This window comes from Saccopteryx leptura, chromosome 1 (genome assembly GCF_036850995.1).
Source record: "Saccopteryx leptura isolate mSacLep1 chromosome 1, mSacLep1_pri_phased_curated, whole genome shotgun sequence".
Classification (NCBI taxonomy): Eukaryota; Metazoa; Chordata; class Mammalia; order Chiroptera; family Emballonuridae; genus Saccopteryx; species Saccopteryx leptura.
The window spans coordinates 255,470,020-255,496,914 of NC_089503.1; the positions used below are offsets into that span (position 1 = coordinate 255,470,020).

Below are 26,895 nucleotides of genomic sequence, written 5' to 3' on the forward strand. Positions count from 1 at the left end.
GTATTTTCCCACTGTGTGTATTTTCTCGCCCAATGGGTGTGAGCTAGGATTAAATGTAATGGCCCACCAGTTCTTGGCTCCATTGTTTCATTACCGTCTGTCCGAATCAAATCTGCGGGCCAGGTAGCTGTGATGGTGGCCATGGCTACTGGCCATATACTGTTGTAAGGTACCAAAAACCTGCAAATTAATATTAATATTCTGGGAGAAAAGGTCAGGTTTTCCTGTCCTTTCTTTGGAAAATGGAGGAAAAAGAATATAGAAGTCTCCTGACTTACAAGGACAACTAGGGTCATTTGGTTTTAAGTTCTCTGAAAGGATTAAGGTTATCTGAAGAACTCCCTTTCTCTTTCAATAAGAGACAAAATTAACGTACCATCCTACACTGATCCTAGCTCTCCCTCCCTTCCTGGAATCTGAGATTAACGTGTACCTCTAGACAAAGGAGGAGAGATAGATACTAAAAGGATTTGTGAATGTCTTTGATTGTATTACCTTGAAAGTTAACGTTTCTTGTAAATCCCCTAGATAAATGTTAATCTTGTTAATGATTGTGTCATGCTATCATGCCCCCCAACCTGTATGTGGTCAAAGGGTATATAACCAGCCCAAAATATACTCGGTGCGCCTGATTTGGATCTGCAATTGCCCCATGTCAGCCATATGCGACCGGCATATTTAACAAATTTCCCCCTTCTTTAAAAAAAAAAAAAAAATTAATTATTTTTTTTGTATTTTTCTGAAGCCGGAAACGGGGAGGCAGTCAGACTCCTGCATGTGCCCGACTGGGATCCACCCGGCATGCCCACCAGCGGGCGATGCTCTGCCCATCTGGGGCGTCACTGTGTCGCAACCAGAGCCATTCTAGCGCCTGAGGCAGAGGCCACAGAGCCATCCTCAGTGCCCGGGTCAACTTTGCTCCAATGGAGCCTTGGCTGCAGGAGGGGAAGAGAGAGACAGAGAGGAAGGAGAGGGGGAGGGGTGGAGAAGCAGATAGAGGCGCTTCTCCTGTGTGCCCTGGCCGGGAATCGAACCCGGGACTCCTGCACGCCAGGCCGATGCTCTACCACTGAGCCAACTGGCCAGGGCCACAAATTTCCTTCTTCAATAAAACTCTTCAAAATTCATCTGGACTGGGTTTCTCTACGTGGACTCGATGAAGTGAGGTACAGTGCCTTTCAGAATCTGGGGTATGGTTCTTTATAACACCACCAATGCAGGTGCAAAATATCCTCTCCATGCTGGAGTCATTTCAAGCTCCCAATCTTTTCTGAGCCTTTTCAGAGCCTCCTCCATGGAGAAACAGGAAGTCACGATTATTGCCAGTACAAAAGCCCTAAGTTCCGTGCCCAATGTAGAGGTCACATTTTTTCTTTTTTTTTTTTAAGAGAGAGAGAGAGGGGTAGAGTAGACAGGGACAGAGAAATGAGAAGCATCAATCACTAGTTTTTCGTTGCATGTTGCAACATCTTAGTTGTTCATTGATTGCTTTCTCACATGTGCCTTGACCGCAGGCCTTCAGCAGATCCAGTAACCCCTTGCTCCGGCCAGCAACCTTGGGCTCAAGCTGGTGAGCTTTTATTGAAACCAGATGAGCCTGTGCTCAAGCCGGTGGGGGTCTCGAACCTATCCACTGCGCCACCGCCTGGTCAGGATAGAGGTCACATTTCATAAGAGTGACAAACTTGTTACACACAGGTCAATCATCCAGGCTTCAATTGCCAGTATCAAAAATGGCGGTACCCACCGTGAGGCAAACCATGATCACGTGATGCACGCAGCAGCCGATGGCCCAGCCCACTCGAGCGCCTATTTTTAGATTGAGCAATGAACGCGAGGTAGGTAGGCACGCCCTTTTCTTTCTCCACCAATAGTGTCCTGACTTCTTCGCAGAGCTCAATCACTGCTTCCACCTCTCTTGACTGAAAAGCCAGAGGTCCAGTGAGCAGATCCTCAGTCGGACGCAGGAGTCAGGAAGTGCTCTAGCTCGTGTGGAGGAGCGGGACCGGTAATCTGGGACGGTAGGTTCTCTTCGGGGCACGCGGAGGACGGGGGACCAGGTGAGCGGTACGTCTGGGGCGCGAGGTCGTGATGTGGCGCGTTGGACCTGTGGGAGAGCGGGCTAGGGGAGACGCCGGGAGCTGCGGAGAGAAGGAGGAAGGGGCGCGGGGCGAGGAGGCGGAGCGGTTGGGGTATCTGCGCGCGCGGCTGCGGCCGTTGGGCGCCGGGGCGCATGCGCCAGGGGCGGGACGTCAGCGCGCGGGACGCGGGCTTGTTTCCCGGAGGTGCTGTCATGGCGCCACACTTGGGTATCTCAATTTTGGGAGAGATCCTGCCTGTCCGAGGAGACCTCGTGGCATCCCGGGACTGTTTGGGAAGGGATTCGGAGGGTGACGCCGGGGTCTGGGGCCGCGATGAGAGAAGCTGGAGCTTGTGGAAGCGACAGGGTTCTCCGAGCCCAAGGGACTTACCACTCGCCCTCTCGGCTCTGTTTTTGCTCTGGGTTTAGGGGGGATTCGTGGTTCCAGAAATTTGGGGTAACAAAATATGTCCCAGTAGGGAACAGACTCTGAAGTGCATATCCTTCCTGGGATTTGTGGATGAAAGGGTACGCGCGTGTCTGAGTTGTCATGGTGTCGGCTTCAAAGTTCATGGGCTTCTCCAGCCTCAGCATTCTCTGTCACCCACTCTTAGTGGGGCAGATCTCGCCAAATTCTCTCCTGAGCTAATTTGTTTTGAGTTTTAGGTCCTGGCTAGATACTTTGTAGAAAATTTTGTATTTCAAACTTAGTGTGTTCCCAAATCTGTCTACCCATAAAGACGACTTTGATTATTTCTTTTAAACACACCATCTCCTCTGTGTCAGCTAGGTTTAAAGCCCAGCGTAGTATACACTGCTCTCTTTTGCCCACCTGGTACAGATCACCCAGGACATGGTCCCACCTGGTAGTGTTCCACACTCTTCCCTACTTAACAAGGCCCCTACCTTGATTAATCCTCTTTCCCTTGGTGACTGGTTTTTTCTGATGCTGGTCACATCCTCTACTCCTACTCCTAGTAACTTGCACTTGGTCAAATGAAAGGGAAGTACTTATTGAGTCACTCAAATCTAGAACATAATCAGAGATTCCTAGTTCAAACACCCTGGACCTGACCCTCTCTTCCACCTTTGTCTTCTGCCTCTATGTCAACCAGGCAGCCCTACTCTTCCCCAAAAGGGCCTGGTGCTTTGGGGACTGCTGGTCATTTTCCTGCTGCCTGGGAAATGACCCTTTCCTGTCTTTGCCAGTTGGACTCCTCAAGGCTTGTATCAGATGACTTCTTTGAAGAATGAGATAATATGTGCTCTCTTTAGTCTTTAAACTCTTCCTTGTGGCCTTGATTTTAGTTCCATTTACGCAGCCATTACTGTTGAGTGCTTACCTGGTGTATGCCAGGTCCTGTTAGGCTTTTGGTTAGGCAAAGGGGCTGTCATGACTTGGGGTGCTTTTTAGATTGGGGTCAGCAGGAAATGCCTTTTTGGAGCAATGTGCCTGAATGAAGTGGGGGAATTCGTGACCATTTTGGGCAGCAGAAGCAACAAGTGCAAAGGTGCTGAGGAATGTTTGAGGCCTAACAGTTAAAGCCAGTGAGGGAGGGCAGTGGGGGAGATGAGGTCTGACCATAGAGGGGACCAGGTCGTGGAGGGCCCTGTAGGATGGTGAGAACTCTTGAATTTTATTCTGACTAGAGTGAGAGCCTGTGGGGGTTTCTGAGCAGCAGTGACAGTCTCTAATTTAGCTTCTACAGGCTCCTCGCTGCTGTGGGCAGAGTAGGTGAAGGGTCATTGGGGATGGAAAACGAGGAGACCAGTGAGAGGACTGTTGCCATAAGTCAGGCAGGAGATGATGGTACCCAGATTTCTATCAGCAGACAATGGATAAACTGGTTTTGTGTTCCATACAATGGGAAATTCTATCGTGAAAAGGAATCAAGTAATGATACGTGCTACAGCATTGATCTTGAAAGCATGCTGTGTGAAAGAGCCAGACACGAAGGACCACATGTTGTATGATTCCATTATATGAAATGTCTAAAGTATGCATGTTTACAGGAGAGAAAGTACACTAGTGGTTACCAAAGGTGTTGGGGGGATATGATTACAGCTAAAGAGTACAGGGGTTGTTTGAAGTGCTGAGAAGTTCTAGAACTGATGATTATATGTATCTAAGATTACACCAAAAACTGTTGAATTGTATGCTTTAATGCTGTAGCATGTGACTATGTCAGTAAAGCTGTTCTAACTTAGAAAAGGTAATGACAGCTGGGGACCTGCAAAGTAGCAGGGGTGAGAACTGGCTGATCGTTCTGGTGGGGCTCATCGACTGATGGCCAGAATGATGGAGAGAAAATAGCCATTGAGAGGATGGAGTTGCCTTTTCTAGCTGGGGAAGCAGGCCTGTGGGGAGAAGTGGAGGGTTTACACTGGCCCTTTTGAGCTCTGAGTCTGGAACTTGAGGGGATTTGTTGCTGTTACTGACACAACTTTGAAAGACCTCAGTACAGAGATGGTGAAAGCCCTGGGCCAGATGAAGTCACTGGAGAGAATGAATGACAGGAGGGCCAGAAACTGGGCCCAGGACCCTCTGTACCCACCTCAGGAAGGGGGGCTTCTTCAGCACTTCTACCCCCTAGATTGGAAGCTGGGATGGGGCAGAAGTGACAACAGACAGTATTATCATATTTGGGTCCCTGTAGCACCTATGGCACTTCTCACCGCTAGTAGGCACTCTGTATGTATTGGATTAAATAAAATCAGGAGGTGAGCTAGCTTTGTATTAATTCCATTTACCATCTTGACTTTATTTTTATTGGCGCAGGTCCAGTGGGAGGCCTTTTCATGAGAGCACTTAATTATTCCCTAGTGCAGACCACAGAGTGGGAGGAGCCGGGGCTGAGCAGACGCTGATCTCATAAACTCAGGTCTCTGCATCAGGTGCAGGCTGGGTGGGTTCCCTGGGAATTGATAAAGACAGGGCTCCTTTAGGCTAGGTGGTCTCAGGTGGTTCATTAGAACAGATCAGAATGCTGAGGAGGCATTTGTGCAAAGACCTAGGATTCTGGTAGCATCAATGGGCTGTAAAAGCTTGGAACAGGTGTCCCCAAACTATGGCCCGCAGGCCGCATGCGGCCCCCTGAGGCCATTTATCCAGCCCCCTCCGCACTTCCGGAAGGGGCACCTCTTTCATTGGTGGTCAGTGAGAGGAGCACTGTATGTGGCGGCCCTCCAGTGGTCTGAGGGACAGTGAACTGGCTCCCTGTGTAAAAAGTTTGGGGACCCTTGGCTTAGAGTAAGGGCTCAATGAGTCTGGGCACCAAGCAAGGCTGGGGGTATTTTGAAAGGGATGGTATGCAAGAAGATGGGCTGGGAGAGCTGTGGGGTGGAATTAGAATATCACTCCGAGAGCAACTGAAGCCTTGGTGAGGGTGTGTGCACATGTGGATGCAGGGAGAGCTGCCAGGATATAGGAGGAGCTGAAGCAGCTTGGAGGAGAGTAGTAGAGATGTGACCACAACTGGCTGAAGCTGGAGGGACTGCACAGATGGAGCTGCTGGACATGCTACTGGGGTCAACGTAGGGATGAGGGAAAGAAGGGCCACCAAATAATATCCTTTCTCAGCTTTATTAGCTGGGTGGCTTTCTGGGCCAGCCTCTAAGGTATGACCCCAGTGCATTGCTTTTCTTGGACCTGTGTCAGTAGCCTGCAGCCTCTGCTAAGCCTCCTCCCTTCTGGTGGGTTTTCCTACATGCATTCAGTTGTTTCTCTGGGCCCTTCCTCCTCTGTTCTCAGCATTATGGCAGAACAGGATGTGGAAAATGAGCTTCTGGATTATGAGGAAGATGAAGAACCCCAGGCTTCTGCAGAAAGTACCCCAGTGCCCCCCAAGAAAGATGTCAAGGGATCCTACGTTTCCATCCACAGCTCTGGCTTCCGGGACTTTCTGCTGAAGCCTGAGCTCCTGAGGGCCATAGTGGACTGTGGCTTTGAGCATCCATCTGAGGGTATGCCTTTCTGGTCCTCCCCACTACACCTCTTCTCTGACCGCCTTCACTGTGGTTCCCTCAGCCACCTGGTGAGGGGCCCACACAGAGGGAGCATCCGGTTTCCAGTCACTCACATGCTCTCTCTCCCTCAGTTCAGCACGAGTGTATTCCCCAAGCCATCCTGGGCATGGACGTGTTGTGCCAGGCCAAGTCCGGCATGGGCAAGACGGCGGTATTTGTGTTGGCTACCCTGCAGCAGATCGAGCCCGTGAATGGACAGGTGGGTGGGCGCTCTCCCTCCCAGGCCTAAGCTATTTAAGGTAGCAGGTACCACAGCTCCTCCTGTTAACAATTCCTGTTCCCATGTTCTCTTTGTGGGCTCTTAAAGTGAAGTATAGTACTTAGATGTAACAAAACATCCTCCAAAATAATAAGGCAAGAGGAAAACTGGAAAGTTCCCAGTTTTATTATCCAGAGACCTGGCTGTTACTTGTTGGATACTTTCTAAATTGTCCCTATTCTGAAGGTGGATTACAGTTGCACACAGCTTTATTACTAATGCTGTTGCTGAGAGGCCATAGCTGTTTTTTCATGTCACAAAAATTATGTTCCACTCTCTTAGGGGATAATTGAGGTGAATACCGGTGTTCTGTTCTTGTCGTGCTGGGCATCATTCTTGGACTGTGTTTGGGTGCACAAGCCTTGTTTCCTTAGGGTAGATGGGGAAGGAGGGAGGTGTAGTGAGAGGTGGTGTGGTTTAAAAACCCTGGGTAGCTGGCTAGAGAGCAGTAGTGTGGGCTCTGGCCAGGATAGATTTAGGACATTGCCTGAGTGAGTCTCTCCTGCCCTCCTCATAGGTAACAGTCCTGGTCATGTGCCACACTCGGGAGCTGGCCTTTCAGATCAGCAAGGAGTATGAGCGCTTCTCGAAGTACATGCCCAGTGTCAAGGTGAGCCCCGGTGGGCCAGGCCTGGCGCCTGTGGTCCTCTGCGCTGGCTGGATGGCTTCAGCTCTGACCCAGTTAGCATTTACCAAACTTGGCTGCAGAGCTGCCTCTGAGGTTTGCGGTGGTTTATGCTTCTTAAAAGCCTGATGAATTACGCATGGCCCCCAGAGGCCTGTGCTGGTCCCAACCCTGGGCTGCTTTTTAGTGGCGCTGTGCCCAGGCTCTCAGGCCTCTCTAGCTGTGGGATATTGGGGCCTACAACAGCCATAGTTGGCAGGGCTGCAGGCTGAGTGGCTGTTAGTGTGGAGTGGGGTGCGAGGCTTCAGCCCCTAGACAGGTAAAAGTGACTTTCTCTCAACCTACACAGGTGTCTGTGTTCTTCGGGGGCCTTTCCATCAAGAAGGACGAAGAGGTGTTGAAGAAGAACTGTCCCCATGTTGTGGTAGGGACTCCAGGTCGTATCTTGGCACTCGTGCGGAACAGGAGTCTCAACCTAAGGAATGTAAAGCACTTCGTGCTGGACGAGTGTGACAAGATGCTGGAGCAGCTGGGTGAGTATCCTCGCCGGGTCTGGGGGCTGCCAGAGACTCACCCAGCTGTACACTACCCCTTTGCAGCCCCCTAGACTTCAAAGCTAGGTGGGCCCTGACAGGGCAGGCCAAGAGTTTCCCCAAAGTGGGTTCATGTGGGTGGGTGGCTGGCACACAGGTCTCCTGTAAACAATTTTAGGGTAAGTTTTTGTTTTGGCCTAATGTGATCTGCTACTTCTGACCCCAACGTGAGTGGGACTACAGGGCCCAAGTGAGCCACTGTCCGACACACATGCATGTTAGCTTTAGACTTGCTGTGACCTCACTTGTTGCAGGTGTTTATAGTTCGAGGCCCCATGCCTGCCCTCAGTGAGCCTGGACAGGGCTGGTCAGAGATGGGGCTTGTGTCCTGGGAGGAGGCTGCAGCTCTCACCCCAGTGGCTGTCTCTGCCTCAGGCTCGCCGCCCTGAAGCGTGGCTCGAGGTGCGCTGGCACGGCTGCTCCGCTCTGGCAGCGTGTAAGTGGATTGCAGCTCCTCCCGGGCCTGCGCTCACTCCGAGTCCAGTCCTATAGGCATTGGGGACTCAGCCCTTCCTCCGCTCCTTGCTCACACCACCCTCATCTTGGTGCCAGGTCGGGCGGGGCTGGGTTTGGTCTCAGGTGGGGGTTGAGGTCTGGCAGGCACTCAAGCCCACCTGTTTGTTGCCCTGCCCACCCAGACATGCGGCGGGACGTGCAGGAGATCTTCCGCCTGACTCCCCACGAGAAGCAGTGCATGATGTTCAGTGCTACCCTGAGCAAGGAGATCCGGCCCGTCTGCAGGAAGTTCATGCAAGATGTGAGTAGAGCAGTGGCCAAGACCTCAGTGCAGCAGCTTTGGCCCTCCTGGGTCCTGGGGTCCAAGCTGCTGCTGCTGCATGACACCCATGCTGCCCTGACAGCACAACAGTGCTGAGAGTCTGTGGAGTCCGCCCTCTCCCCTCTGTCTTGTCAGATTGGGAGCTGAGCTTGGTCCACACCTGAGCCAGACCAGAGCTTAGAGCCAGCTGTTGGGAAAGAAATGTGTACTGGGTACAGCAGCCTCTCTGGGAAGCGTCGCAGCATGGAATCTCTCCTGGAAGGTTCTGGGTAGTCAGAGTGCCCAGAAGTAAGCCCTGCCCGTCCCTGCTCCCCTCAGCCCATGGAGGTGTTTGTGGATGACGAGACCAAGCTCACGCTGCATGGTCTGCAGCAGTACTATGTCAAGCTCAAAGACAGCGAAAAGAACCGCAAACTCTTCGACCTCCTGGATGTGTTGGAATTTAACCAGGTGACGTTGCTGCCTATTGAGGGGTTCTGGGCCTTGGGGAAGGACAGTATGTGGGGACCCTGGCCCTGACTCCACTGCCTCTTTCTGGCAGGTGGTGATCTTTGTGAAGTCAGTGCAGCGCTGCATGGCTCTGGCCCAGCTGCTTGTGGAGCAGAACTTCCCAGCCATTGCCATCCACAGGGGCATGGCCCAGGAGGAACGGTGAGTACATGCCACCATGACCTTCAGAGGGGTTGCTACCTCAGAGGAACCGCATACCTGATGGGTGCCTCTCGTTCCTCCTGGACCCAGCCTGTCACGCTATCAGCAATTCAAGGACTTCCAGCGGCGGATCCTGGTGGCTACCAATCTGTTTGGCCGAGGGATGGATATTGAGCGAGTCAACATTGTCTTCAATTATGACATGCCTGAGGACTCGGATACCTACCTCCACCGAGTGAGTGGCTCTACAGAGGTGTCACCTCCCTGATGTCCCCTTCCTGGGGGCGTGGCCCAGCTTGTCCTCTGAACCCCAGGGTATAGCTGTGTGGCCGCCCCATGTTCCTATCTCCTTGCAGGTGGCCCGTGCTGGTCGCTTTGGCACTAAAGGCCTGGCTATCACTTTTGTGTCTGATGAGAATGATGCCAAAATCCTCAATGATGTTCAGGATAGATTTGAAGTGAATGTGGCAGAGCTTCCTGAAGAAATTGACATCTCCACATACAGTAAGGCTGGGCAGGAGGGATGGGCGGGGCCTGGGGGCCTCTCCGCCTCTCACTGGCCTACCCATGTGTGTCTTACAGTTGAACAGAGCCGGTAACCACGTGCCAGACACTTCCCATGTGCTTCCCATGTGCTGCTTCAAGTCTCCTTTCTAAGCGACTGGGTTTTTCTTTTTACTGTTTAAAAGCTATAGATCTGTGTAAGAATAAATTTTTATTATGGAAGCTTGGCTCTGACCCATCTGTTTCTTACTAGTCTCCACATTCAGAGGTACAAGGGCCTGGCCAAGGAGCCCCTAGCCAGTCAGCAAAAGCTACTTTCTGTATCAGTGAACGATTTAATTTTAAATGTCAACATTGAAAAATGTATACAGATTTAAGAAAAAAAAAATTACACAACATCCATCCACACACTACACAACATCCATCACCTTCAAAACAGAACCATCTGCGCAGGAGGCTGACTGGCCTCTGTACCGTGAGCCACAGGCATCGGGGCCAGGAGGGGCCTTGCTCTTCTCCCATCCTTGACCTTAGTCTTAGCTTAACAGGAAAGCTGAACCCTAGCACCCTGACCTCATTCTGTAGCAAAGACAGGTGAGTGGTAGGCCATGTGGGTACAGGAGCCCTCTCTGTCCAGGTGTTGTGTTACCAGGGCAAGGTATTACAGTCCTGGGCCAGTTCCTGCCCACCCTGGGTCCCAATGAGGGGCCCCATCAGGTCTGACTCTACCCTGGCTGTGTTCCAGGTTTTGGTGCCAGACAGCTGTCAACTCCCCCTCTCAGGAGCACATGAGGCAGGAGGGCAAAGGGAGCAGAGCGGAGGGAGAGGAGAAGACAGTCTTTAGCATGTGCAAAGCTGCTGAGGCCACAGGAGCTGCTGCCCTGGCCAGAACCTTGTCACATGCCAGACTCCGACGGCCTGAGAACCTGGAAAGAGAGGAACCCAGTGAGGACTGAGTCCAGCCCAGGGCTGCCTTTGGCCAGGCACCTCCACACTAGGGTTGGCCCTTACCCTAGTCTGGTTGGGGCCGGAGCTGGATGTAGACGTGGCAAACTCTGAGTACTTGTTCCCAGTGACCATACAGGCCCACTTGCGGTACTCCTCCCTCACCTGCGAGAGCCAGGATGCCAGGTCAGTGGAGAGGCAGTCCCGGAAAGGAAACGGTACTGTCCCTCCCCACTCCCTGTAGCTTGACCCCAGCCCACCTTCTTGTTGAGCAGGCAGTGTAGCAGGAAGAGGAAGAAGCCCTGCAAGCAGTTGAGGATGCTGAAGACATAGGCTAGCACCTGGCTCCTTGGGTCGAAGAGGAACAGGCCGAAGACCCATGTGCCTCCCAGAACAAAGAGCTGTGCGATGGCCGTGATGGTCAGCACCCTGGGGGGAGGAGGGCAGCTGCAGCAGGGGGCCACCTCACACATCCCCCCTCTCCCGGTCAGCCCCTGCCCTCACTTGGCCTTCTTTAATTTCTTCATGTCTGGGTTGATCTCGGAGAACTTCTGAGTGAGCTTCCAGACAGTTGTCACGAAGATGACAGCATTGCACTGGGTGGGGAGCAGACAGTTTGCATTAGGGGTTGTCCTTGGAACTTGGCAAGGAGAGAGCTGGTCTATTAGGTTTAATGAAGGGCCAGGTGGCTGGAGCTTTGAGGGTGGACTGTGGGTGGGGTATTGTTACCAAAATGATGAAGGTCACAGGACCTAGGAAGCTCCAGAGAAATCCACCTTCGGGGTTCAACCAGCAGCTGGATTAGAAGGGAAGAGTCTGGTCAGAAGCCAGAGAGGATCTCAGGGAAGTGGGGCACTGGTGTAGTCTAGCCTCCCCCACCAGCCCTTGGGCGCCTCCGAATAACCCCTCACTTACTAGATACGGCGGCCGTAGTTCTCGGGTTTGACGGCAGCCGAGATGGCCACGATGAGCCCTGGCACGCCGTAGCCAATCAGGTAGAGCCAGGGCTTCCTCAAGCCCTGGCCTTGGAACACGCGCACCACGAGGAAGTAGAGCTCCAACCCTTCAAGGCTCATCCAGCAGAAGGCGGCCAGGAAGCAGTAGTGCAGCAGCCCCGCCACCAGGCGGCAGCGCGTCCCCACCTGTGGGGCCAGGCAGAGCGACGTCAGCGTAGGGTGGGGCCACGCGCCGCTGGAGCCAGTCCTTGGCAGGAACATTATTGAGCCAGCCGCGAACAGAGTGTAGGGGGGTTCCGGCATAGCCAGGCGGTGCTCAATCCGGTGAGTGGGCAGGGCCACAATCTCCCCACCAAGCCCAGGGAGTGCGCGGAGCTACTCCTAGGCCTCGCTGGCCCAGCACCTAGGTGTGAGGGGGCACTGCACGGAGTCACGGTCTCACCTGTCTACCTTCATTCTCGATACCCGCTAGAAATATGGTGGAGCCCACGAAGAGGCATATGCAGAGGTGCAGGTGCACGGTGGTGCGCGAGCCCTGGATGGGCCGCACTAGCAGGAAGGTGAGAATGCACAGCAGCAGGCAGACCAGCGACAGCGACAGTCCCAGCTTGGTGATCAGGGCCAGCTTCTGGTCCTAGATGCAGGATGGGTGGGAAGGTCTCATTCAGCACCCTGAGGCCTTCTGCCCTCCTTGTGGGCCCCACAGCCCAGACCCACTCGGGACGTGCCTGGCCTGCAGAACTCAGATCAGATTGATCGTCTCACCCCACCTCTTCTGCCTTCAACATCTGAGCAAACCTGCTCTGTTTCTGCCATCCTAACTATACCCCCAAACCGCATACACACACCCAGGATCCCACCATGCACCCAGCCTGTTCTCCCAAAAAGGTCCCCAGTGAAGCCATGACTGTCACATTCTTTTCCAACACTGATGGGTCGGTCCCCTTTTCTAACCTCATCTTTTGCCCCTCCCACACCTGGCCACACCTATCAGCTCACAAATCCCACTTTTGTTTTTGTTTTTCTTTTTTAGAGAGAGACAGGAAGGGAGAGAGAGGAGAGATGAGAAGCATCAACTTGTAGTTACTTCACTTTAGTTGTTTATTAGTTTCTTCTCATATGTGCTTTGACTTGGGGACTCAAGCCAAGTCAGCGACCCCATGCTCAAGCTGACAAACCCACCCTCAAGCTGGCGACCTCAGGGTTTCAAACCCATGACCTCAGCATTCCAGCTCGACGCTCTGTCCACTGTGCCACTACCAGTCAGACACAAATCCCACATTTTAGTGCTTCCTGGGCCTTTAGCCTGCACCACCAACCTCCCCCTTTTCTTTCTGGCCCATTCCAGTTATCCACATGGCTCAGTTTATCTATGGATTTCTTCAGGCCACATACAGAAAGTTGTGCTCCAGCTTTTAGTGATATTTAGCAACTGGATCAATTGGATTGGGATTGGGGTAGGTAGTCAGAGGTCCACGAGCAGTAACAGGGCCTCCAGTGTCAGGCCATAATGTTTAGTCCTAGGGCAAGGGCTGGACGGATATGGCATGGGACCACCTGGGCTGTGCAATCATACAGAATCAGTTGGGCCACACCATCAAGAACTAGCTGCTTGTCACACCTAGGCCAACCTAGGGCTTTTGAGGGTGGCCCTGGGGTTGCTCACCTTCACGTCATAGTGGGCCGTGAGGATGGCGAAACTGCTCAGGTGGTCGCATTGACAGGTGGTGCTGACACTCCCGCTGCCCAGCTTCTTGCAGCCTGTGGTAGCCCAGTACCCACCGCTGTTGTTACCCTTCCAGAAGGCACAGATTAGCTCCTGCCATGGCTCAAGTTTCTCAGTCTTCTGTGGGCAGGTGGGGGTGGTTAGAGATGTTAGCCTAGACTAGAGCATACTCTGGGGTTCTGAGCTTGGCTGGATCTGAGGAAGACTGCTTTTCATTGACAAGTATTTGCTGAGAACGTACATGCGTGCCAGGCTGGGGGACACAGCAGTGAACAGGGAAGATACATGCCCCTGCCTTGTGGGGCTGATATCCTCATTGTGGAGGCAGACAATAAAAAATAAACCTCAGATAAGTAAACTAGATAGTGTGTTAGAAGGTGATAAGTGCTATTTTAAAAAGAAAAAATATAAAAGGAGAAAGGTGGGGCATGATTGATTAAATGAGGTCAAGGAGGGCCTAAAAGAGAAGATGGCATTTGAACAAGGACTAGAAACAGTTAAAAGATTGGGTCATCTAAGGGAAAGTTGTACTAGGCAGTGAGCACAGCAAGTGCAAAGGCCCTGGGATACATTTGAGGAAGTAGCAGAATGGGCAGAGGTGGGGAAATAAAGACGGAAGAGGGGCCATAATGACCTTGGCTATGGGGTGAACAGTGGGGCTAGTCCCCCTCCCGACCAAAGGACTCACAGGGTGGGAGAAGGAGAAGTTGACAGGGGAGCCTAGTTTCTCCGTGTTCTTGTTGCTCAAAAAGACCGTGTTGATGGCGGAGAGGAGACTGTACTCGTTAGCCTCGACAGAACTTTCATGTATCTCTTCCAGCTTGGCTTTCTTCTTAGGGTCCAGCTCCAAGGAGGCATTTTCCAGCAATTTCTGCATGTGTTTGCTGGAGAATATGCCTGCCACGATGGGGCCTGAGGGACAGACACATTGGCTGCCTTCTCCCTCTCTCCTTCCTCCCTCATACGACAGCTAAATCAGGCTCGGCTAGTCCACCATGACGCCTGGAGTCCCTTGCAATGGCTCAGTTTTCAATTGTTACATATTTGGAACTTCCTCCCTAGCCACATCCCATCTCTTTCTTCCCTCTCCCACAGGTGCCCCTCTGGATCCCTGCTGTCACCTGAGTCCCCGACTCCGGCTGCCTCAGCCCAGTTCAGCTGCATCCGTGCATGGCTCTGGCCGATGATGATGGTCCCATTCCCGTGCTCCTGGATCACCAGGGACAGCTCTGAGGGGAGAGGGACAGTGACTGGGGTCTCTGAATGCAGGATGGGGCACAGGGCTGGGACAGGGCAGGAAGAGGCCTCACCCGAGTTCGAAGGGGAATTGTAAGTGAAGGAGGATCCAGAAGGTATGGTCTTGGCCAGCTTCCTCAGGACATCTTCGAGATATGACAGCAGGTGGGTAGCCATGCGGTGCTGGTCACACAAGTCCAGCTCATTCAGGACCCCAGTGGATTTCAGCAGCTCATCCAATGACTCGATGAGTTCCTGAGGGTGATAGGTTACAGCTGCTGGGTCTCTGCACCACAGGGACCACCCCAAAACCCCTGATTTCACCCCCTCACTGGGGGTCACACTGGAGAACCACCCAGGTTGCCTGTGGGACAGGCATAGGGGAATCATCGAGACACTGCAGTAGCCAAAAGACAAGTAGAGGGATTGGGTATAAGCCTGTGTGCACATATAAAAATGACACCTGACATATATCAGTTACTGACTTCACCCAGGTTTTGTTCTAAGTCTGTACTATCCAGAACAGTTGCCATGAGCCATATGTGGCACTATGTTAAAACGGTAATTATTTTGGATCTATTGGGTTAAACGCAATCTTCACATTGCTTTTACTTTTTTTTTAAATAAAGCTACTGGAAAATTTAAAATGATATAAAGTGCTCTCATATATTTCTACTGGGCTAAGTGCACATGTTAAAACATATCTGTTTACTGTGTGCCAGCCACTAATTTTTATTTTTTTTTTGTATTTTTCTGAAGTTGGAAACGGGGAGGCAGTCAGACAGACTCCCGCATGCGCCCGACCGGGATCCACCCGGCACGCCCACCAGGGGGCAATGCTCTGCTCATCTGGGGCATTGCTTTGTTGCAACCAGAGCCATTCTAGTGCCTGAGGCAGAGGCCATAGAGCCAGCCTCAGTGCCCGGGCCAACTTTGCTCCAATGGAGCCTCGGCTGTGGGAGGGGAAGAGAGAGACAGAGAGGAAGGAGAGGGGGAGGGGTGGAGAAGCAGATGGGTGCTTCTCCTGTGTGCCCTGGCTGGGAATTGAACCCAGGACTCCTGCACGCCAGGCCGACACTCTACCACGGAGCCAACTGGCTAGGGCCCAGCCACTATTTTTTGAGCCTTCTCTTAGTTCACTTAAAACCTTCACAACCATTGCCTGGCCAGGCAGTGGCGCAGTGGATAGAGCGTTGGACTGGGATGTGGAAGGACCCAGGTTCAAGACCCCGAGGTCGCCAGCTTGAGTGCGGGCTCATCTGGCTTGAGCAAAAGCTCACCAGCTTGGACCCAGGGTCACTGGCTCCAGCAAGGGGTTATTCAGTCTGCTGAAGGCCCGCGGTCAAGGCACATATGAGAAAGCAATCAATGAACAACTAAGGTGTTGCAGCGTGCAATGAAAAACTAATGATTGATGCTTCTCATCTCTCCGTTCCTGTCTGTCTGTCCCTGTTTATCTCTCTGACTCTCTCTCTGTCTCTGTAAGAAAAAAAAAAACCTTCACAGCCACTGTATGAAAAAGGAAACTGAGACCAGAGAAGGGGAGTCACTTGCCTGAAGGCACAGCAGGAAGGTGGTGGTGGTGATGGTGGTGGTGGATTTGAACCTTTGTGGCTCAGCTCCAGAGGCAAAATTATTAATTGCTTCATTCTGTTGCCATTATAGCCCTCTTGAGTGTGAATGTGCGTGCAGGCCCTGTTCCAGCCATTGGGGAACTCAGGTGTTTGTGGCCTGTGTGTGTGATGTGGATATATACTTTATATATATATTGTGCATACAGCCACATGTTTCTCTGATCAGAGGCCCTGCTTGGGCTGTCTCCATTCACACTGAAGCATCCCCAGCCACCCCAGCATGTCCCAGGGTCCCCCCCCCCAGGTCCTGCCTTTACCGTCATAGTGTCCTGGGCTGAGGCTGGCTTGAAGTCTCTGCCCAGAGCCTGGACTTTTTCAAAGAAGCGGGAGAAATTCTGGAGATAAAGGAGATTAGGGGGTCAGAGAGCCTCACTGTGGGTAGGGGAGCATGAGGGAAGTTAAATGGAGGGATTCTTGCCTTCTAGTCCCTGCTGGAGTCACTCACCTGGCTCTTGACTCCAGGGGGCGGGGTCCAGGTGGGGAAGATCTCTGCAGGGAACAGAACAGCCATTCATTAGGCCTGAGAGTCTGTGTTCTGGAGGCAGGGTCTAGGGACAGGTCAGGCTGGGTACCTTCACACTGGGTAGTCCTTTGATTATTCCGGAATCCAGATTTGGGCACCCAGCCTGGGCGGCAGAGGCATGTGTATGAGCCCAGAGTGTTGTTGCAGAGGGTGGAGTTGTCACACTGATGCTTCCCGGAGCTGCACTCGTCCACATCTGGGGACATGAAGAAGGAGTCAGACCCTGCCTGTCCCGGCCGGATCAGGCCTCTCTCCTCTCCGTGCTCCTCCCACTTCCCCGTGTTGGTGCCCCCTACCCCTCACCCTTTGGATGGAGGTGATGCTACCTGGTGACTGCACATCCCTGAGTGGTGGACATATGTCAGGTGAGCCCCATACAGATAGATGCACTGGGTGTGAGGTGTTTCAATACCTCACTCCCCATTAGTTACTTAGCTACTGCCTGGGGTCCTCCAGTAGCCGTTATCTTGATACCCCAGCTCCTTCTCTGAGATTCCCCAGATCTATTCCCATTTAGCCTCAAGGAATTAAATAAAGGCTGGCCCAGCAGGGTACCCAGCATTCATTCTGCTGGGTTTGTGTAGGTGCCACTGAGTAGGTGATCAGATGGTTTGAGCTGTGAGCCTTTGGGGGTGTGGGATCTGAGCTCTGAACCTTCACAGGCGGTGCTGTTTGGGCCATTGGGGGACCCAGGAACCTCAGGCCCTCCCTCCACTCACTGCACACATCCTTCCTGCCCCTTCTCTCAAATGCCCTAGTGTTCACACTGAGGACACCCCCACTACGCCCTGCTTACCAGCCACCTAGCCCATCAGGACACAAATCTGTGATGATGTTTTTCACTGTAAAAGCATCATAATCTCAGAGCATCCCCACAACATAAACAGGGCAGGACTGTGGGTGTGCAGGTGTCATCCCCACACTGTGTCCCCTAACGTGTGCTGCAGGATGGACTGTGGGGTCCTGTGATGGACCTTTAACCGGGAAGGCTGCAACACTCATAGCTCTCCACGTGTTGATGCTGTGGGCTGTGGCACCGATGCCACTCAGAGCGGCACCCTGCCCTTATTAGAACAGAATCAGAAGGCGAGCCCTGCCCGGCCCAGGCCCCCGGTCCTCACGGCCTGCAGAGGACACACCATCGCTGAAAGTGCTGCCACCTTTCTCTGCCAAAGCTCAGTGCAGCCGCTTCCTTTAAGATGGCTAATCAAAATAATGAAGATGTGGTACATTTATGGGAGGGGAACTTCGAACCTTCACAGATGGTGCTGTTTGGGCCATTGGGGGACCCAGGAACCGGCTTCCAGCCAGGGCGGCAGCGGCACTCATACCTGCCCACAAAGTTGAGGCAGTGGGTGGATTTGTGGCAGGGGCTTTGCCCCGAGGTACATTCATTCACATCTGAGGACAAAGCCAGAGCGTCAGGCCCTCCCTCCACTCACTGCACCACTTCTTACTGTCCAGCACGAAGGACCCCACCTTTAGTACACATGCCACCACCTGGTGACCTTCAGCTTCACCCTCAAAGCCCCTTATGGTGGATTCCCTGCAAGACGGACATGGCAGGGACCATTGTCCAAGTTTATAGGTGGCAAATCCAGGAGGGAAGCTGAGTCATGGGGGCTGGACCTCCTGACCAAGGACTCCTGCCTACTCCCTCCTGGGCCCTGGCCCAAGTTTCCTTTCTGGGAACCGGAAGTCACCCCTTCTGCTTGCCTGTGACAGACGAGGAAGGGGAAGGGTCTGGGGGTGCTCTCAGGGGCTCCACAAGGAAACCCCAGGCCCAGAAGTCCCTGCCACCTCCCTGCTCTGTGGCAGGACCTTCCAGGGAGGTGAATCCCTGGGCAAGGCCTTGGCAGGCCCTTGGCATCTGGGGAGCTGAGAATCTTCTCCCGCCCCCTCGGCTGCAGGACCTGCCTGGGCTCCTTCCCCAGCTCCAGTCCAGCCACGCAGTGGGGGCTCTACCTTTGCACAGCTTCGGGTCCTCTGGGCTCATCTCCAACCCAGGCGGGCACTTGCAGGCGTAGCTGCCCTGGGTGCTGACACAGATGCTGTGCCCTTTACAGATTCTGGGGTTCAGCTGACATTTGTCCACTTCTGCAATGGGAAGGAGAGAGCGGTGGACACCTGCCGCAGTGGGCAGCCTTCAGGGATGGGAGTCAGCCATGTTTCCTGGCATAGAAACATCTGGAAGGCCCCATCGTCTCCTCCCAGGTGAGTGGGTGCTTTTTCTAATCCACATGGAAGTGTCCTATGGGTAAGCATGGTGGCCTAGCCTCTATGCCCTGTTGTCCAGATGTGGCCAGAGCAGCTCAAGTCCTCCCTGCCAGCTCTGATCCCCTCAGACTCCCGGGCCACTCCCAGCTAGAGCAGGGACATTGCTGCCACCTGTGTCCCAGCCTGAGGACTTGGGCAAGGGCCCGAACGGGCCTTCCTGGAACCAAGAGCAGGAGAAATGCTGCATTCCCTGAGTAGGGTCATTTTGGTGGCCTTTGTCTTGACTCCCCCAGGGTGGGTCCTGTTGGCTGAGTTCTCCTTGAAATCCTGGTGACTTTGGTGAGACAGTTCTCTCCTCTCCACACTAACTCTGAGACTCCAGCCCATGGACTGGACTAAGAACACCCTGAGCCTGAACCCTGGAGGGCAAGGCTTTTAGGCAGGGACCCAAAATGAAAAATTTTGCCAGATGGGCCAGGGCCACCTGGACAGTGGGTGCCAGGCTGTGATGGACAGTGGGCTCACATACAGCCATGTGGCTCTGGGACAATAAAAGTGCATCTTCTGATCCCCATGAAGGCATGCCCTGGATTGGCAGGAAGTGATGAGAATGCACGTGTGAGCAAGGCCAGCAGTGGGCAAGGGCCAGTGCCTGGAGCAGGGAGCAGGTACCAATGGGTGAAGAGTGGAAGGGGTTTCTGGCTCCTTGTCCTCTCACCAGGGACACAGACCTGTGGGCCTTGCCAAGTTGGGTTCAGTCTCCATCTTCTGTCACCCAGTGGTCTGGGCCCCCACGGCACCTGGGTTGACTTTCTTGGGAAAGGGTCGAGCGTGGGGCAATGGTCCCTGATGATACTCTCTCTTATCATTTGGTCCAGATGGGAGCCTCTTCATTGATCCAACTCTAAGTTTGGGGCAGGGTGGGGGCGGTCAGTGTCACCCTGCCCACTCCTGATAGGTAACCCGTCTGGGTCCCAGTCATCCAAGCTGCCCACAGTCCCGTGAACTGAAATTACTGAGGAGAGTCAGGGTGAAGGCTTGCTTGAGAAAACAGATGGAGGCTGAGTGGCTGAGAATTGGGGTCAGGGTGGCAGAAGGCATCTTCTCCAGGTGGCATTGGCCAGAGCCAGGGCCAGGTGAGCCTGATTCTCCCTTCTCCCAATTTCCTTGACAGGGTCCCAGGTTCCTCATGGCCCAGGGGGTCTGTGAGGGCTCCTGGCATGGCCGATCCTGTGTGCTCTGGTGACTTCAGGTCTCACCCCGGCAGTCACGGACGATAGTGAAGATGATGGATATAGCTCTGGAAAGCACTTTGCCATGAGCTCTTGAAGCAGCTTGAATGCCTCCCCCCTCATTTGTTTTATAGGTGAGCAGGGAAGCATTCCGAACTCCTAGAAGTGGCCTCTGCAGAGGGTTCTGAGCCTTGGGGTTCAGAGAGGTTTGGGAGAGCAGGTAGGTGCCTGGAGTAGCCCTTTGATGCCTGGAGAAAGTGGGGTGAGCAGCTGTGGAAGTGGCTGGGTCTTCTGCTCAAAGCAGACCTCGTGGGCCATGACATGAGAGGACGTCCTCAGGGGCGGCAAAGGCTGGAATGCTGAGAAGACCGTGCAGAGACGGCCCAGCTGAACCCGTTACAAAGCTGTGTGGCAGATCCTGACCCAAACCAGCAGACTGCTCTCTTCTTTGAGGTCCCACCTGTCCCACCTCACTCTTGCATCCATGTCTCTGCCCAGCAGCCCCAGCCCTTTCTCTTGGCCCTGGCCTGACATCTCCTCCACACTCACAGCCACCACCTGGGCCACACGGCTTGCAATAGTCTGGGTGCACTGAGTGGGACCCATGACCACCACGTGCATTGCTTACTGCACACAGGGGTCCGGCCAAGGAGACAAATGGGGGCTAATAACCAATTCATTCTCCATTCCCCAACCACATTGTGTTTACATGGAGGAGAGAGACCTTTCTCCAGTTCGCATAAAGACTGTGCTCTCTGGTCAGGCTACATATTTGGGACATAACATCCGACCACAGAGGTCCCTGTGGACCAGCAGTGCGGTGGATGGAGCCATCCCACTAGGCTCTAGGCAGGTGCAGATGCGCACTTCCCTCCCTCCCTCCCACCAGGAGGCTCTGCCATCTCCCTCTGCATTGGGGCAGGAGGGAAGGGGCTGGGACGCTGGTGTTGGGCTCTCCTCTCTGCAGCAGGGTGGGCCTGTGGACCCTGCTCAGAGTCCCCCAGGGTCCTCAGCTCAGACTCCTCCTCCCCTCTCTGTATTCTGCACTAACCCCTCTCTCTGGGTGAGTCCCAGCTTCTTCCTGACCACTGATGGCCCCATCTGCCCCTGCGTATGCCTGAAGCCCCTTCCTTGCCCGCCTGCTCCACCTGGAAAGGGGCAAAGCCGAGTGATGCATGGAGGCCTGGCTCCTCCTGGGTCCCTGGTGAGGGGATGCACTGGGCCAGCTGTTCTCTGAGAAGCCACCCTGGGGCACTGTCCCCCGGGGTGTCCATCCTGGAGAGGGGCTGTTAGGTCATAATGATTACAATCTAAAAACCCAGCAGCCACCACTGTGTTGTGCTCTCTGATGTCATATACCTTCCCAGCAATTAGAACTAAGTGAGGTAAGCACCATTGTCACTCCATTTTACAGATGGATAAACTGAGGCACAGAGAGGTGAAGAATGTGTCCAAGGTCATACAGTTAACAAAACGCAAAGCTGCTTTTGTTTTTATCTGTAAAAGAAAGGCACCCTATTTTTTTCTTTTTTCTTTTTTTAACATAAAATCACAATACTATCACATCTTGCACATTACCAGTGATTTCTGAATAAGTGTCCTGGCCAGTGTCACATACATAGTCATCAGGTAGCAAAACCAGGAGTTGGGTCCTTGGCTCTCATGCCATCTTGCCTGTCTGTGCTGGAGGGACAGGCACACTTGTCCCCACTCAGACCTGGGCTCTGCCCCTGTAACCAGGGCCCTGCACCCTGTGTGCTGCAGGAATGGCTGGGTCTGGTGACTCCAAACCTCATGGATGGGGAGATGGAAGATGCAGGTCATCTTACCTTCACATGTGTTTTCACTCTCATTATGGAACTTGACTGCCCCAGAAACAAGCCTGTATCCCCGGGTGCACGTGCAGTGGTAGCTTCCCTCCGTATTCTGGCAGTCTGCGAATCTTCCACAGGTCACTGTCGACGGTGGTGCACATTCATTGATGTCTGGAACAAAATGAAGTAAAGGGTCACCTCCCAAAGACACGAGTGCCCTCAGGGCAGAGAGCCTTACCCTTCCTAGCAGGGGGCCTGCTGCTTACTCAGTGCCTTTCAGGAAGGACTAGACTCTGGGGCAGCCCGCTGCAGCAGCCATCCACCCGGGAGCTCACGGTCAGCTCTGCTCTCCTCAGCCTCCTGCCTGTCACCCTGGGTTTGGGTGCTGGAGGAAGCGCTAAGTGGAGGTGCTGCACACTCTCCCCAGTCCTGGAAGGGCAAACTGAGGCACAGGTTCCAGACTCCTGGAGACTCAGCTCCTCTTTCTCTTTAGGAAGCCGTGTTTATTCACTTTTCATATTCATGTTTTCTTTTCTCTGTCCTTGATGACGGTCCGAGAGCAAAGGCTGAGGCCCCCACAACCGTCTACATGTCCATGTGGCCCTCCACCACCCCAAGCCTCTGTACCTTCACAGCTCTCCGCAGGGCTGGTGAAGATCTCCCCAGATGAAGAGCTGAATCCCAGAAGACAGCGACAGGCGGAGGCACTGACACAGGTGGAGTTGGGAGGGCACCAGGGAGCACAGGCTGTGGGGGCCGAGGCTGTGGGGACCGAGACCATGGTCAGAAGAGGAGGGCTGAGGCAGGGGCTGGGGAGGGTGGTGGGAAGGGTGACCCTGAGCCTCCCCCTGCAACAGCCTTTCTCTGGGCTGGGCTGAGAGGCGGGGGGTGGGGGGGAGTTGGGGGGCTCTGGCTGTGGGCTGAGGGACTCCCAGAAACTCACCCCTGGTGTTCTGGGGCCCATCTTCCAACAGAGTCAGCAAGACACACAGCGCTGGAACAGAGAGATGGAGGGTGGGGACACAGAACACAGAAGGTTAACAGAGACCTGCAGGTGACACATCTGAGGAAAGGGGACTGCTCACCCCTCCCAGGCTCTGGCCATCACTCAAGCAGAGGGGCACAGGTGGCACCTCCCTGGCTTCCAATGCCCCTGGCCAGAGGGTTTGCACCCATAGCCAGAAGGTGGGTTTCAGAAGCTGAAGGATGGGGCGGGGCCAGAGCCTGGCAGGGGTCTTGGTTTTTGTTGACCTGTGGGCAGCAGTTCAGGAAACAGACAGGAACCAGGTGGCCTTGGTTCTAATCCAAGACCTTGGTCAGGTGCCTCAGTTTCCCCTTCTGTAGAATGGAGATGAAGAGGGGATCTCTCTTTTTTTTTAAATTATTTTTTAAATTTATTCATTTTAGAGAAGAGAGACAGAGAGAGATAGAGAAGGGAGGGAGGAGTAGGAAGCATCAACTCCCATATGTGCCTTGGCCCAGCAAGTCCAGGGTTTTGAACCAGGGACCTCAGTGTTCCAGGTCCATGCTTGATCCATTGTGCCACCACAGGCCAGGCTTCTTTTCTTTTTTTTTTCTTTCTTTCTTTTTTTTTTTACAGGGACAGGGACAGAGGGGGGTGGGATAGATAGGAACAGAGAGAGATGAGAAGCATCAATCATCAGTTTTTTGTTGCGACACCTTAGTTGTTCATTGATTGCTTTCTCATATGTGCCTTGACCGTGGGGCTACAGCAGACCGAGTAACCCCTTGCTCGAGCCAGTGACGTTGGGTCTAAGCTGGTGAGCTTTGCTCAAAGCAGATGAGCCCGCACTCAAGCTGGCGACCTCGGAGTCTTGAACCTGGGTCTTTTGCATCCCAGTCCGACGCTCTATCTATCGCGCCACCGCCTGGTCAGGCGAGGGGATCTCTTTTCTAAAGTCATGTGCGAATTAAGCACACAAGTACTGCCTGGTGTGTCAAAGTGTTTACTGCCATCATTTCTTTATGTGAAAATGAAGGGGTTGGAGCAGGTGTTTTCTCAGATCCCCCCAAACCTACGGTGCTCTGACCTCACACCATTCCTCAAGAACAGGGGTGTAAACACACCTTACCCACATCTGTCAGCCCTGATGACCACATGGGCCCCAGTAGTGAAATTTCACCCCCTGGCTCCCTGCACACAGGAAGATGCTGTGGTCTCACGTTGGGGGTGCTGCTGCACAGCCCCCAATCCTGCTGTTCCTGTCACTCAGGTCACCCTCCTCCCCAGGGCATGTCCTGGGGGTCCTCCTCAAGCATCAGGGGCTCTAGAGATGGGGACCTCCTTGCCGTACACCAGAGAGACAGGCAAGGGGACAGAGATGGACAGAAGAGGGACAGAGAAGGATCTAGAGCAGGGGTCGGGAAACTTTTTGGCTGAGAGAGCCATGAATGCCACATATTTTAAAATGTAATTCTGTGAGAGCCATACAATGACCCGTGTATGTTATGCATTATCCAATAAAAATTTGGTGTTGTCCTGGAGGACAGCTGTGATTGGCTCCAGCCACCCGCAACCATGAACATAAGCGGTAGGAAATGAATGGATTGTAATACATGAGAATGTTTTATATTTTTAACGTTATTATTTTTTTTTTAAAGATTTGTCTGCTAGCCAGATGCAGTCATCAAAAGAGCCACATCTGGCTCGCGAGCCATAGGTTCCCGACCCCTGATCTAGAGACAGAGAGAGGAGAAATAGGGAGAAAGGAGATGGAGAGGTGGAGAAAAAATTGAGAGATAAGGAGATAGAGATGGAGAGAGAAACATAGAAGCAGAAGTTAAGAAAACAGTGACGGAGAGAGAACAGAGAAATAAGGAATTCCTAGAAATAGACTGAGAACCAGAGATTGTACATGGAGACACAGAGAGATAATTGAGAGGGAGATGAGAAACAGAAAGAGAAAGAGAAGGGGAGGGGCAGAGGGAGGAGGGGAGCTGGGCAGGAGGTGGGGATGTGTAAGGGCTTCAGGGAGCTGTCCAGTCCCTGCTGATCTGGAAATGCTGGGAAGACAGCCCAGACCCCGATAATCTGGGGAGACCAGATGGGGTGGGGGGCTCAGAGGGATGGGAGCCAGGGAGGAAGGACATGAGTCACTTCCTGGGTCAAATGAAGGGACAACTCATGGCTCAGTCTCCATGGAGGGGCTCCCAGGGGAACTTTGGGGTCAGTCATTGTGAGCAGGGCTTGAGGAGCTGTGGGGGTGCAAGCAGGAGGATCCCCTGAGCACTCAGCCCCAATGTCCAAACTTGACACCCCCCAGGTCAGCGGAGGGCAGAGTCACCCCCCAGGTCCTCCCGGTGGGGTAAACGAGGTTGGAATCCCTTTTCCTCCTCTCTGGCCACAGGGTTTGGTTAGTTCTCCTCTTGGAAGGACCCAGTTCCTCTTTGTAAGACAGGCCACAAAATGACCTTCCCTGGCAGGGTGGGACCTGGGCTGATTCGTCCCCAGCTTCCAAAGCCCCAGTAGCAACTTTCACGCTCACAGCTGCCGTAGGAGGCAGAGGCTCTGTTCATGTGTCCACTCTGCAAAGGGACACACTGAGGCTCAGAGCCCAGGAAAAGCTTATGGAGAACCCGGTGAAGAGGGGTCTGGGGAAGGTGGAAGTGAGGGGTTCAATTCCCCAGACCCTGCAGGGCGGGGCTTCTTTGTGCCCCATCAGGCTGAGCTGGGCTTTCCTCCCTCACTACAGAGGCTGCTGGGCCAGACCTCCATCTGGGGCCTTGGAAGTCTCCCAAACAGGAGCCCAGAGAGGAGCTGCGGGCCGTCTGCTCCCAGTGCCATCTGGTCCGCATTCCCCTAGCTGAGCCCCGGCAGCCAGATTCCTGCTTAGGGACCCTGTGGCAGGGGTGGGGCAGTCATTCTCTCCTTGCTCCTCCTGCTAAGGACCCTGCAGCCCATCTCCAGACCCGCCAGTGAAATAATAACAATAAATAATAAATACTGTTTACTTAATTCTTACCGTGACTCACTCAACCATTTAGCACAACCCTGTAAAGTGGAGGCCAGTCTTTTCCTGCCCCCTTTTACAGATGTGGCAAGTTTGGATCAGGGCTCTGTGACTGGTCACCTTCCCCTTCAGGTATGTTCCACACAGACTCGGTAAATTTACTAACAATCATCTAATTGTATGCATGCAACAGGTGAATTATATGCTATGTAATGACACCTGAATAAAACTATGAAACTCATGCTTGTGGCCCTGGGCCAGGACAGGGAGCTCCATCTCTGTGGCCTGGGGAAGCTCTGGCACCCCAAGTGTCATTTCTTAACTCTCTTTGTTGCTTAGTTACCCAGGCAACAAGCTGCCCTGATAACCGTTAGAGCTACCCTGGGTGGGGCGGGAAGGGAGGCATGGGGGAAGTCACAGCAAAACTCAAGTTCAAACCCACAGCAGCAAATTCCACCCACAGCTGAGTCTCAGCCAGGTCTGAGGGAGCTAGAATGGGGGTCTCTGGGGACTCCCCTGCTACTGGGACAATGAGAGATGCACTGGGGTCACCCTAAAGTGGAAGGGCTTCTGTCCTTAGCTCCCTAGCACCCCTCTATGCCATCTGTTAAGAGTGACTTCCTGAGGGGGTCACAGAACTCACTCTCCCCCCACGTCACAACCCCCCCCCCCGGACCCCGCTTTAGTTTCCCTCCTTAGGGAGCAGCTTCCAGAGTGATCCGGCAGGGAGCTTAGAGATCCCTCCAAGGTGGGGAACAACCTCTTGGCGAATCCAGAAATTCCTGCCCCGTGGGGGTTCCGGCATTGCCGGCTGCTCTCCCCATGTGCTGCGGCACTCGCCTAACCATGTGGTTTCCTCCATGTCAGGCCCCAGAGCTGCCAGCTGTGCCTCCTATTTCTCCACACATGGAGGGGGGAGGGACAGGGAAGCAGAGGCACCAAGAGGTGCTGCCAGGGGCTCCCTAGCCCCTCCCAGAGGGGCCCCCAAGTACTCACCCTGTAGGACCAAGGAGACGCTGAGGTGGGGACCTCCCATGGCCCGAGTTGCTGGCAGGGTTTGGGGCAGGGTGGTCCCGTGTCCCCAGGCTGGGCAGCTGTGTGTTGTCTAGTGGCCTCTGGGCATTT

At 53.6% G+C, this 26,895-nt stretch overlaps 2 protein-coding genes across 5 annotated transcripts; one reads left to right on the forward strand and one right to left on the reverse strand.

The window, feature by feature from the left end:
* The first annotated feature begins 1,918 nt into the window (after positions 1-1,918).
* Positions 1,919-9,743, forward strand: DDX39A (DExD-box helicase 39A). Its single transcript, XM_066347131.1, has 11 exons — positions 1,919-2,060; positions 5,832-6,043; positions 6,178-6,305; positions 6,883-6,975; positions 7,340-7,523; positions 8,222-8,340; positions 8,680-8,811; positions 8,903-9,012; positions 9,103-9,247; positions 9,369-9,516; positions 9,595-9,743. Exons 2-11 carry the CDS (start codon positions 5,836-5,838, stop codon positions 9,609-9,611), a joined length of 1,284 nt encoding a protein of 427 aa, XP_066203228.1. The 5' UTR covers positions 1,919-2,060; positions 5,832-5,835; the 3' UTR covers positions 9,612-9,743.
* On the reverse strand, positions 9,715-26,895 carry ADGRE5 (adhesion G protein-coupled receptor E5). 4 transcript variants are annotated; one of them, XM_066346909.1, is made up of 20 exons: positions 26,767-26,895; positions 22,743-22,793; positions 22,427-22,561; positions 21,815-21,970; positions 18,502-18,633; positions 17,791-17,937; positions 16,586-16,732; positions 16,459-16,502; positions 16,271-16,348; positions 14,454-14,634; positions 14,265-14,372; positions 13,832-14,055; positions 13,084-13,263; positions 11,860-12,051; positions 11,377-11,603; positions 11,191-11,257; positions 10,966-11,057; positions 10,722-10,890; positions 10,528-10,626; positions 9,715-10,442 (listed from the first exon to the last, which is right to left on the reverse strand). In XM_066346909.1, exons 1-20 carry the CDS (start codon positions 26,804-26,806, stop codon positions 10,413-10,415), a joined length of 2,499 nt encoding a protein of 832 aa, XP_066203006.1. In that variant the 5' UTR covers positions 26,807-26,895; the 3' UTR covers positions 9,715-10,412. The 4 variants fall into 4 exon arrangements, with proteins under 4 accessions (XP_066203006.1, XP_066203008.1, XP_066203009.1 ...); XM_066346911.1 differs by lacking the exon at positions 18,502-18,633; XM_066346912.1 differs by lacking the exon at positions 17,791-17,937.